At 55.7% G+C, this 11,779-nt stretch overlaps 1 protein-coding gene across 1 annotated transcript; it reads left to right on the forward strand.

The window, feature by feature from the left end:
- The first annotated feature begins 10,155 nt into the window (after window positions 1-10,155).
- Window positions 10,156-11,523, forward strand: FOXL3 (forkhead box L3). The gene is made up of 3 exons (XM_055339506.1): window positions 10,156-10,262; window positions 10,659-10,827; window positions 11,128-11,523. The coding sequence occupies exons 1-3, from the start codon at window positions 10,156-10,158 to the stop codon at window positions 11,521-11,523; spliced, it is 672 nt and encodes a 223-aa protein (XP_055195481.1).
- Window positions 11,524-11,779: the final 256 nt, after the last annotated feature.

The raw sequence follows: 11,779 nt of genomic DNA on the forward strand, positions 1-11,779 counted from the left end.
AAGTGCCCCCCTCAGTGCCCGTCACCCAGTCACCCCCACCCCCTGCCCACTTCCCTTTCCACCACCCCTTCCATTCCACTCCTCTGCTTACCCAGCCAGGAGGGTCCACACACCAGACGGCATCTCTCCAGAGGTGCCTGAGGGCAAATGCAAGGAGAGCTCACACAGAGTCTCCCCTCTGAGGCCTGGAAGCTCGTTCTGGAGACTCAGGGGGCAGGCAGGAGTGGGGGCAGCACCCCACCAGGGGCTGCAGGCTCTGTGCTCAGACTACCACCCAAGGTAAAGTAAGTGAAAGAACAAACAAACCAATATATAAGCCCCAGTCCTCGTGGGCACAGGGCACAAAATGTGTGCAGTGACACTTTGGCAATGCAGGGAGGTGGTGCCCCCATATCCTAGCCCCTACCCAGAGGTCTGAGATGCACAAAGGACACACCCATGCCCCAAGGCTGGGTGATGAGGGCGCCTCATCAACTCCAGGCCCTCCTGGGTGCTCCCCGGGGGCTCCCCAGATGTCACTGCTCTCTGTCACCTGGGAGCAAGCTGGATGCATAGACCCCCAGGCCCAGAGCCCCAGAGGCCAAGCCCCAGGTAGAGGAGGCCTTCGTCAGGCTCCTAGGTAGTCCAGTGCCATGCATCACCCATGTGGCTTCCTCCTGCCGCCCGGGGGCACAGACTCACCCTCCCTCCCACATCCGGACCAGTTTCTGAGGAAAACCCCTCCCCACATCCCCGCACCCCACCCAGAGGGACCTTGACAGAAGAGGTGAGCCAAGACAGTCTCCAGCAGCCTCTGCTGGGTGTGGGGGTGTGGTTAGTGGTGAAGGCAGACAGACCTCAGACCTCTGTTAGGAGAGCAGCCCCTAGAGCCCCCACATGGGAAGGAGGTCCCCATATGCACAGAGGGGGCCTTTCTTATGCTTCTTGGAGATGGCATTTGAAAGGAAGGGTTCAGAGCTGGCTGGGACCTGCCCACCTGGGAACTGGGAACAGTGTACACTCTGTCTCAGAGTGGGGAGGACGGCTCCTGGCCTGGAAGTTATAACTGGACAAGTGGGGTGAAGCCAGGAAAGAAGTCAGCTGCAAGGTGGGGTCGGGAGGGGTGCCTCGGCCCAGATCAGGCTAGGTTGCTGTGCCCACCGGAGGCCCTCGGTGTGGCCATCCCATGGGTCTCCTCACCACACTGGCTGTTGCAGCCAGATATGTCCTGTGGCCACCATCACTCTGGAAAGGCCCTCCGGGTTGAAGGGGGCCACCAGAAACACTGCCCAAGACTGGCCCACTTGCACCATCTAGAGGAGAGCCCAAGAAAAGCAAGGCCCCGTCCCCAAGGCCTGACTAGAGCCTGGCCCCAGGAGTCTGTTGGTCCTCAGGACCAGGATCCAGGACCTCAGAAGCAGAAAGGGGCATGGGGACACTCAGCTGCCTGGCAGGTGGGCCCCTCAGCCAGGAAGGCCATCAGCAAGCCCCTGCCAGCTGCTTAAGCACCGACCGGGCCAGCCTGTCCTCCCATGTCCAGGGCTCAGGTGGCCCCAGGCAGAGGGCCCATCAGGCTTGCTCTGCATTGTCCCACCAGGATCGGCACAGTGCCTGCCATTCAAAAACCAACCCTGAATGGATGAGTCATTCTTCAAAGATGATTGAATGGAAACTCTGTGCCCCAGTAAACATGTACCGACATTCTCTTCAACACAGAAGTCAGGGGCTCATCTGGAGGGCAGTGCAAGCAGTAGAAGTACACCTTCCTGGGGCCACAGGGCCTTTGCACAGTCTCCCAGCCTGGTGTTCTCTGCCCCACACCAACCATATTGTGTTAATTCCTATCCTGAATGCTGCTCAAATATTCCAGCAGTGGAAGGGAGTTTCCTGGTACTTCAAGGCCATCTCAGTATGTCCTGTCATGGGGACATACTGTCCTACTCTCTTCCTGAGAGCCTCTGCTTTCTCTCCAGGCTGGAAGCAATGTGAGGACTGGGAATGCTTTCCATTCTCCCCGGCTCCCGAACACTGTGGATGAGCAGCATTGTGTGGATCAGTCCCCACCGACCTTCCTTCTTGTCTCCTGCGCTGAATTTGTAACATTCCTCTGAGGCACCTCCCTCTGGGACCCTGAGTGCTGGGACCCGGCTGGCCTGCTCTGCATCTGGGGCCCATCACCGTGGCACTGTAGCACTTGCTATTTCTCTCCATGCTGTCCTCACCGCTAGAGTCGAGGGTTCCCAATTCCCATGGTAGCAGCAGCCCCCTGTGGGCCCCCTGTGGTCTACGCCTCCTGGCAATCACAGCCCTGTGATTGGCCTCTGCTTCTCTGTCTCCCAGATCTCCTGTGTGGGGCACTTATCTGCCTTGTTATGAGTGGCTTGCTGGAAAGGCCCATGCGGTGAGGACCGGAGGCCCCCCCCAGCCAGCAGCTGGGACCACGACACAAGGCTTGGGGAAGGCTGCCTGCAGGGGAAGCCTCCACCCATCAAGCTTTCAGAAGACACGGCCCCAGCTGCCATCCTAGCTGCAGCCTCGTGAGAGAGCCTGAGCTGGAGCCGGTCAGCTCAGCCACATCCAAATTCAACTCTCAGAAACCCTGTGACATAGTGAAGGTTTATTGTGAGTGTAAGCCACTAAGTTTGGAGTGGTTCGTAATGCAGCATAGCTAACAAAATGCATTGTGTCAAGACTTTTACGTGATCTGCACAAACCTCTCCATCTGTTCACAGTTGCTGGAAGCTCACTTGTTAGGAGCAGAGGATCACCCTGGCTCCAGTTCAGACATCTTGGCTATCTGTGTTTCTCATGAGCTATTGCATAGGTCCTTGCAATGAGCAAAGCAAGGGACAGTTTGCTCTCCTATACTGTTTGTGCAGACAGACTGCACAATCTGCATTATGCCTGCCGCCCCACAGCCTGCCTCACCTTGAAAGGCAGGTCTTGCTTTTCCCAGACCTTGGCTCCACTGTAGGGAGTCCCACCTCCCTTGTGAGCTTCAGTCTTGTGGCTCGAATAGGACTGACCTTGCTTCCGGACACCAGACCTGGCCCTTTCTAGTATGAAAACTGTAATCATCCGGCTGCAATGGCTGAGGGGCAGAGGTGACCCTAGGCAGGCCAGCGGGGAGTGACACAAGGAGATCTCTGTGGGCAGGAGTGAGTGTGAGGCACAGATGGAATGCAAGGGGGGGGCAGTTCACTCACCCCATTTGGGGGCTGGATTTATGTAATTAGCTCTGTTCTTTCTTTGGCTATTTATCTCACTAAAGTGTAGGGTTCTGGAAAGAAATTTTTAAATCTCTGTGAATGTTCCATTTTGCTTCTGATTTTAGAGGAGCAATGATTGCTTGCCAAGAAGAAATCCCGAGATACTAATTGCCTCCATTTATGTTGGCGGCTGAGAGCACACACTCAACCACAGTGATCAGGAGCTTATGCTAATGCCTATGCTGTTGGTTTGGAAAAGGGACATTGATGTGATTTTTGTATTTCTTTATTCTGTCCATGCATTACCCATTGACAGTCTGGGAGCAAAAGAACCAAATCTCCCCTCCTGGCTCCAAGAGAGCTCAAGCAAAATCACTTGGAAAAGACCAGGACCCTCCCTTCGTGGGAGCTGCTGCATGCTTGTCAAGTTAGAGAACTTCTCACCAGGTCTGGAATGTGGCACATGCTCTGCCAACGCCAGCTGAGCACGAGCAAGCCGCGAAGGCTTCTGCTCTTTAAAGTTTGGTCGGATTTTTAAGGAAACTCAGCATTAATAAATCTATAGCACAAATCAGCAGATGATTATCCACATAATGAGGTTCCTGAAATTATTTACATTTAAAACATGACTTATAAGTGAATTCTGATACACTCTATATTCTGTAACATTAAAAATCAAATTCTTAAAGAATATTACAGTTAGCAGTTTTGCAAATGCTTCCCACCTCCCGAAATTGAAATAGCATATTCCAGCATGTGAACAGAGCCTGCTTCTGAACAAGTGAATTATAGCTGATTTTTATTTTTATACCTTTCTCTGTTTTATAAACTTTCTATAACAAAAGCAACTTTTAATTAAAAATACAGCAGTGTCCGAACAAGTTGTGACTTGGCGTTACAGAGAGCTCCTAAAGACCCCCATGGCCCTCTCTGTCTGTAATGCAGCATAGCTAACAAAATGCATTGTGTCAAGACTTTTACGTGATCTGCACAAACTTCTCCATCTGTTCACAGTTGCTGGAAGCTCACTTGTTAGGAGCAGAGGACCACCCTGGCTCCATCCTCTTTCCCTCTGCTTGAATTTGGTGTTTATCAAGACCATAATTCTATTTTTGCCATTTATGAGTGTGTCACAAACAGCACAAGTCACCACTCCACTTTCGACCTCCATGAGTGGCCCTGCAAGGCTGCTCTGGGTCTGCTGGTGAGGCCCGCTGACTCGCTGATTTAATGGTGGCGTCGGAGAAGCTCCCCACAGTCTGGGCAGCCGGGTGGTCCCCTGCATGCTCCCATTCTCCATCTCCGCCCAGCCACCTGGCCACACATGGGACTATTCCCAAACCATGTTCTGACACATGCAGCTGCTGTCATCCTCCTGGAGGGTCTGGGTTCAAATCCTTCCCCCACCACCAGCAAGTGGTGTGATGTGGGTGAGAACCTATAAACCAGGAGCAACCAAGAGTGTCTGACTTGGGGGATTGCCCCTGAGAAGGGAATCGGTCAATATACGTAAAAAAGTCTTAGAACATTGCTGGCCTTGTTTGCTGCTGACGTCACCATGTTTAGGAGTATTTCAAGGATATTTTGGCTAAAGATCAGAGAAGTCTGCCTTCTCACTGCCGGGACCCACATTAAGAAGTCAATTTTAAAGTAAGTCAAATAAGTGTTTCAGAACCCTAAGAAATCAAAATTCATTAGGGAGGTTTCCTAACTAACCAACAGGTACTTCTATTGAATTGAGTGAACATGTGTGCTTTCTCCACCACCATTGTAAGTCCCATCCTTTCATGCTTCAAATGGTGGCCCGCCCATCCCTGAACCACACTAGCAGAGTTCAGGACAAGAGCTACCAAAATGTGGGTGGGGGTGCGGGACCCAGCCTGAGCTCCCCTCCCTGGGGGACTGTGCGCACTCCCACCCACCTGTGATTGGCTTCAGCAGCGCATCCTTCTCGCAGGCCCACACACCACACCTGTCGCAGGTCAGCAGGTGCTCAGACCTCAGACCCACCTGGGGTGTAACTTGTTGCCCTGAAACCTGGGTTCTCTGACCACCAGGAATAGCCATGACGGGACACTTTGGTCTCTTGCCACGGGGCTGCTTATGTTGCTCATCTCGCTGTGCTCATGCTCATCTCGGTGCACTCATCTTGACACAGAGCTGCGAGCTGACAGGTGGATGGTGGGTGAAGCCACTAAGTTTGTGACAATTGGCTACATCACAACAAAATGGTGATTATATACATTTGTTACGCTAGCAATACACTGTCCTTATAAAAATTTACATTTGGCAGCCTGGGTGGCTCAGCGGTTTAGCACTGCCTTCGGCCCAGACCATGATCCTGGAGACCCAGGATCGAGTCCCACATCGGGTTCCCTGCATGGAGCCTGCTTCTCCCTCTGCCTGTGTCTCTGCCTCTCTCTCTCTCCTCTCTGTATATTCTCATGAATAAATAAATACAATCTTTTTTAAAAATTAACATTCGAGATGCGTGGTGGCTCAGTCAGTTAAGCATCTGACTCATGGTTTCTACTTAGGTGGTGATCTCAGGTCTTGATCGAGCCCTGCATCCAGCTCCTCGCTCAGTGCAGTCTGCTTCTCCCTCTGCCCCTCCCCTTACACCACCCCCTGTCCTCCAGAATTACTAAATAAAATCTTTTAAAAAAAACAAAAACAAAGTCTGTGGCTGGTTCTCTCCCCAAAGGTCACCACTATTGTTGATGGATGGATGGATTGATTGATTGATTGATTAAAGATTTTATTTACTTATTCATGAGAGACACGCAGAGAGAGGCAGACCCAGGCAGAGGGAGAAGCAGGCTCCATGTAGGGAGCTCGATGTGAGACTCGATCCCAGGACCCCGGGATCATGCCCTGAGACGAAGGCAGACGCTCAACCACTGTGCCACCCAGGTACCCCTGTTGTTGATTTAGGGTGCCTCCTTCCACGTCCTTTTTTAAGAGACATGAGAGGCATGATACCCTGACTCTGCCATATACCAGCTCCCCTGGAGCTGTTGATGGACAGAGTTCATATAGAAGGAACTCAGAGCAGTCCTGGCACACAATAATTGCTCAGAAAATGTTCCTTGTGACTGCTGGGAATTTCTGTGTGTGTCTGGGCCCAAACAAAGTAGGTGGCTATGTTTGATTTAGTTTTTTGTGGGCAGCACCAGACTGAAGGTAGGTTCAGCTCGTTGCTCTGAGGACCTGGCTGTCCTGGGTGCCGGCTTCTGTCTCTTGTCTAGCTCAAGGGGGCAGTTCATCCCCTTGGTGAGTTTCAGAGCAGCTAGCAGGTGCCCGGGAAGCCTCCCGCGTGCTGGGGTCCAGGTACAAAAGGAGCTCCCCGGGATCAGCCAGAAGCAGATGTGGACCAGGCCCCCAGATAAGGTCTCAAACCCACAGATTCGGAAGGGTGATCTGGTTTGCCCCTGCAAACACAGACTCCAGCAGAACCAGCCATCTCGTGGACTGCGTCTACTGATTCCATACAAGAAGCAGGATTCCACCAGGGGTGTTACAGGGCGCATCACGGGGTTTGGGCCAAATTCCCATCCCAAGGAAAGGAGCCCAGATGGCAGCTGGGAGAGAAGGTTGCCTCCATGTCATGCTGTTATGACAGTGAGTGTTTTCCAACAGCCCCTGCAAGTGACACATCGAGAGAGGGCATGGCTTTGGTGATGAGAGCTCTTACGTTAGAAGTGGTTTCAAACTTGGGCTCTGATCTTCACCAGCTGTGGGATGCAGGGCCGGGGATCACTGTCATCTGTTTATCCAAGGGCTGGGATGTGGCTTTTCCAAGGGAAGGGACCATTTCCAGGGGATGGGGCGGCACACACGGATGTGTGAACTGCTGTGGCGCCAGCATAACCCAGCCTCGGGGTGATGGCTCCCTGAGCGGTAAGTCTCCGGGCTACTCCAGCTCAGGGTTCCCCTGCTCTGGAGGCTCAGGTTTGGGGTGGCCCCCGGAGCCAGTCCCCCAAAGCTGTGGAGGGCTGAAGTGAAGTAGCTATGTTGTTTCCTGCTTTTCCACCATCTGTGTGACAGAGGCTTCAAGATCCCCAGAGCACGGGGTCCCCTGGTGCTGGCTGACCTCACTGACCGGGACAGAGGCTGGCCTGGAGCCCTGCCAGTCGCCACCACATCTCCTCCCACGCTTTTGCCTGACCAGTGGGAGGACACGCCTCAGAACCTAGGCTCTCCCAAGAAGCGAAGACAGCGAGAGGCTTGACGTGGAGGGGAGGGGCTGGCGGGGGAGCACGCAAGGACATGGACATCAGGCAGAGAAAACCCCCACTGAGTGGGGCTGATGGGATTCTCTCTTGGGCACATACTGCTCTGTCTCAAATCTCCCTCCCGCAGCTTGGCATCTCTAGGTCTCCAAGCCCGCTGCAGGATAGTTTAATTAAACTTTTTTATTTTGAGATACTTGCAGATTCCACGCAGTTGTAAGAAATAAAACAGAGGGGGGGATCCCTGGGTGGCTCAGCGGTTTAGCGCCTGCCTTCGGCCCAGGGCATGATCCTGGAGTCCTGGGATCGAGTCCCACATCGGGGTCCCTGAATGGAGCCTGCTTCTCCCTCTGCCTGTGTCTCTGCCTCTCATTCTCTCTCTCTCTGTGTCTCTCATGAGTAAATAAATAAAATCTTTAAAAAAAAAAGAAAAAAGAAAAAAAAAAACAGAGATCCTACATACCCTCTACCCAGCTTCCCCCTATAGTGACATCTTGCAAAACTCTAACACAGAATCTCACGACCAAGACCTTGACACTGACAGTCAGGACATGCAGAGCAAGGCAAGGCCACAAGGGCCCTTGTGCATGGTCCCATGACGTGGCCTCCACTTCCCTCCTACCCACACCTCCTCTTAACCCCTGGAAACCACTAATCTGTTCCTCATGTTATCATTTTGTCTTTTCAAGGGTGTCCTATAAATGGCAGTGTGTTCTATGTAACCCTTTGAGGCTGGCTTCTGTGCTTACATAGTTGGGGATCCATCAAGGCTGCTGCTGGACTAGTGGTTATTCACCTCGCATAGCTGAGGTGTCCCATGGTGTAGAGGGGACCAACGCCTATATAACCGTCTCCCCGTGTAAGGACATTTAGGCGAGTTTCAGTTTGGGAATGTGAGCACAGGTGTTTGCATGAATTTACCTTTCCAATTCTCGGGGATAAATGCCCCAGAGTGTGGTTTCTGGTTAACACTGTGGTCACATGTTTAGTTTTTAAAGAAAGTGCCAAAATGTTTTCAAGAGGGACTGTACTACTTATGTTCCCACAGTCCAGCGAGCATAACTGACATCTGACAGAGGACAGCACAGAGTCAGTGAATGTCTCTGAGCCCCACTGTGCTTCCGACCCTCCACAGAAGCCAGTCATGGCACCCCTGCAGAAGGGGCGACTGCACAGCCTCCCCCGGGGAGCTGGCAGGGGTGCTGCCCCCTTCTTCACCATGGGCTGTGTGCAGCATCAAGCCCTCATGCAGCCAACTGGCTGGACTGAACACAGGTCATTTCTGAGCGAAGGGTCCTGCTTTGAAGGGAGAATTTTCTGGAGAAAGACTATCCAGGCTTCCTGGCCTTAGGCAGATTCACACATATGGGTCAGTTCAGAATTCTGCAGAGTTGGGGCACCCAGGTGGCTCAGTCAATGAAGCGTCTGCCTTTGGCTTATGTCATGATCCTGGTGTCATGGGATCAAGTCCTGCATCAGGCTCCCTGCTCAGTGGGGAGGCTGTTTCTCCCTCTCCTCCCTGCTTCTGCTCTCTCTCTCTCTCTCTCACTATCTCTCTCTCAAATAAATAAATAAAATCTTTAAAAAAATAAAAACAATTCTGTGGAATTGTTCATGGAAATGCCTTTGGTGGCACATCCACTGTGAAACAATCTCCCCCCTCACCACTACCACCCCACGCCTGGCAAGATCCCACCTCATTCTTTTTCCTAAAATTCCCATTCCTTATCTTCTCTCCTGCATGCATCTATCCATACAAGGAATCACAGCCTTGGAGCTAGAAGGGACCAGGAAAGTGTGGCTCAGCTCTTGAGCCTGTCCCCAGGACCGAAAGCTCTGTGCTCCAGGCACTCAGGGGCTTCCTTACAGAGCAGGCTCCTGAGCCCCTTGCTGGGACCCCTGGAAGAGACACCCTTCTGGGCAACAAGAGACAGTGCCTCTGGGATGCAGGGCCTTGGAGAAAATGCTGGCCGCTTTGTCTCTGACTCGGCTCTGATCCGGTGCTCCAGGCAGGGACAGGCCAGCTGGGCCCAGACTACCCTGCCCGGATCCTGCCGCTCAGGGGCAGGAGGTGGGGCCCAGCCTGATGGTGGAGGAGGTGACAGCCCTGGCCCTGTCTGTGGCCTGGCTCATGATTCTGTTCTGGCAACCCAAGAGTCCACTCTGGGATCCCATGCCCCGGAAAAACCTAGTGACTCCCTGGCACTGAGGGCGCACAGACCGGTGAGCTCTGAGGAGACATCCGCCAGTGCAGGGAGCCCCCGAGGAGCCCTAGCTCTGGCTTGCGGGTGGAGGGGGGGGTGGTGAGAGGGATATCCAGCAACTCTGCCTGGAAATCTGGGGCCCGCGCAGGGAGCAGAGAGCGCGGCGGCGCGCACGGGGCGGGAGCGGGAGGCGGGGTGGCGCCCAGCCCGTCGGACCACCCAGCGCGCGGGGCCCTCCTCCTCGGTCCGCCGCCGGTCAGCGGGTCACTGAGAGCCCCGCTTGCTTCCCTCGGCCGCTTTACCGGTGGCTGGGGCCTCCCCCGCGCTGGGATTGGATGCGAGACAACTGGGTGGGCGCGGGCGGGGGACCCCAGAAACCCAGGCTCCCAGCTCGGGCGTAGAGCAGCCCGCAGTGCAGACGCTGCTGGCCGGAGCCTGGGAGGACTTCAGCACAGACCTGGCGGGCTGGCGGGCGGCGTGGAGGAGGTGGCAGCGACGCGGAGGCCCCCCGCAGGCACCAGGAGCGCCAAGATGTTTGACAGCTCGCAGTATCCCTACAATTGCTTCAACTACGACGCCGACGACTACCCAGCCGGCAGCTCCGAGGAGGAGAAGCGGCTCACCCGGCCCGCGTACAGGTGCCCGCGGGGTCGGTGGTAGGAGCCTGGGGGCCTGCGAGGATCCTGCTCCAGGACCCTCCCGGAGGAGGGTGGGCTTTCTTCTCCGGAGGGAGGGGCGGTGGGTACCCTGGGAAGGGACCCGTTCCTCCTTTCTCCGCAGGTCTCTCCACCCCCTTGAGGAGACTCCCAAGTGTGAAGATGTGCTCCTTGGGTCTGGGCAGAAGCGGGGAGCGGGGAGCGGGGACCTCCGGGTTGCACCTCCCACACCCCCCGGAGCCCTGGGGGCGAGGGAGCGCGCTTCTGGAGGGGCCGGCCTCTGGGCAGGGAAGGGCTGCCCGGAGGGGACTCCAGACCCCCAAGTCGTGAGTGGTCCCCTGCACCGCCCCGCGTGGCCCGACGCGCCCCTATTTGCAGCTACATCGCGCTGATCGCCATGGCCATTCAGCAGAGCCCCTCGGGCAGGGTGACGCTGTCCGGCATCTACGACTTCATCATGCGCAAGTTCCCCTACTACCGAGCCAACCAGCGCGCGTGGCAAAACTCCATCCGCCACAACCTGTCCCTCAATAGCTGCTTCGTCAAGGTGAGCTCCCCACTGCCGTCGCGCTCCCCGAAGGGCCCCGGACTGTCCCAAGCTTGGGGGCTCCTGGGCCAAATCAGCCCCGATAGGGGGCGGGGCCAGATCTTGCAGCAGCAGCTGTTGGAAAGTTCATTTTTAGCAAATGGGGTGCCTCCAGTTTGCTCCCTGAGCAACGCCACCCACCGCAAGGACAGGGACCTATCCAGGGCCTGCCCCGGAGCCCTCGGTGAGCGTGCAGACCGGGAGGGGTGGGCGGGAGCGCCCAGAAAGCCAGCCCCTCGCGGAGCCCCTCCCTGCGCACAGGTGCCTCGGACTGAGGGCCACGAGAAAGGCAAGGGCAACTACTGGACGTTCGCAGGCGGCTGCGAGTCGCTGCTGGACCTCTTCGAGAACGGCAACTACCGGCGGCGCAGGCGGCGCAGGGGCCCCAAGCGGGAAGGGGCCGGGGAGGCGCGCGCGGGGGACACCGAGGGGCCTCCGGGGTCGCAGGAGCCAGCCCCCCGCCCCCACCAGCCCCTGGCCCCCGCCAGCCCAGCCGCTCCGGGGAAGGAGGAGCACAGGGGCATCAAGTTCAGCATTGACTACATCCTGTCCTCCCCAGACCCGTTTCCTGGGCTCAAGTGTCCCCTGGGCCTGCAGGAAGGCAGGAACCCCCGGCTGGAGGCCCAGCAAATGAACCTCCACGTTTGGACAATATGAGACGGGGCTGGCACCCGGGCAGCCCCGGGTCTTCCCGGGTGATTTCAGCCCCACTTCCAGCCAGAGGCAAGGTTTTGCCACAGACTAACTTCCACAGCCTCTTGCTCCAAGCTGAAGACCCCCCCCCGGGGGGGGGGCCGGAGAGACAGGAACTCCAGTCTTCTGGCTTCCTCCTTCAGAAAAGTTCCCTTGCAAGAAGACTCACGGGGTCCTGCTCACCTGAAGCGTTTGCTCCAGAGCTCCTGAAGAGTCCTAC

This window comes from Nyctereutes procyonoides, unplaced genomic scaffold, assembly GCF_905146905.1.
Source record: "Nyctereutes procyonoides isolate TBG_1078 unplaced genomic scaffold, NYPRO_anot_genome, whole genome shotgun sequence".
NCBI lineage: Eukaryota > Metazoa > Chordata > Mammalia > Carnivora > Canidae > Nyctereutes > Nyctereutes procyonoides.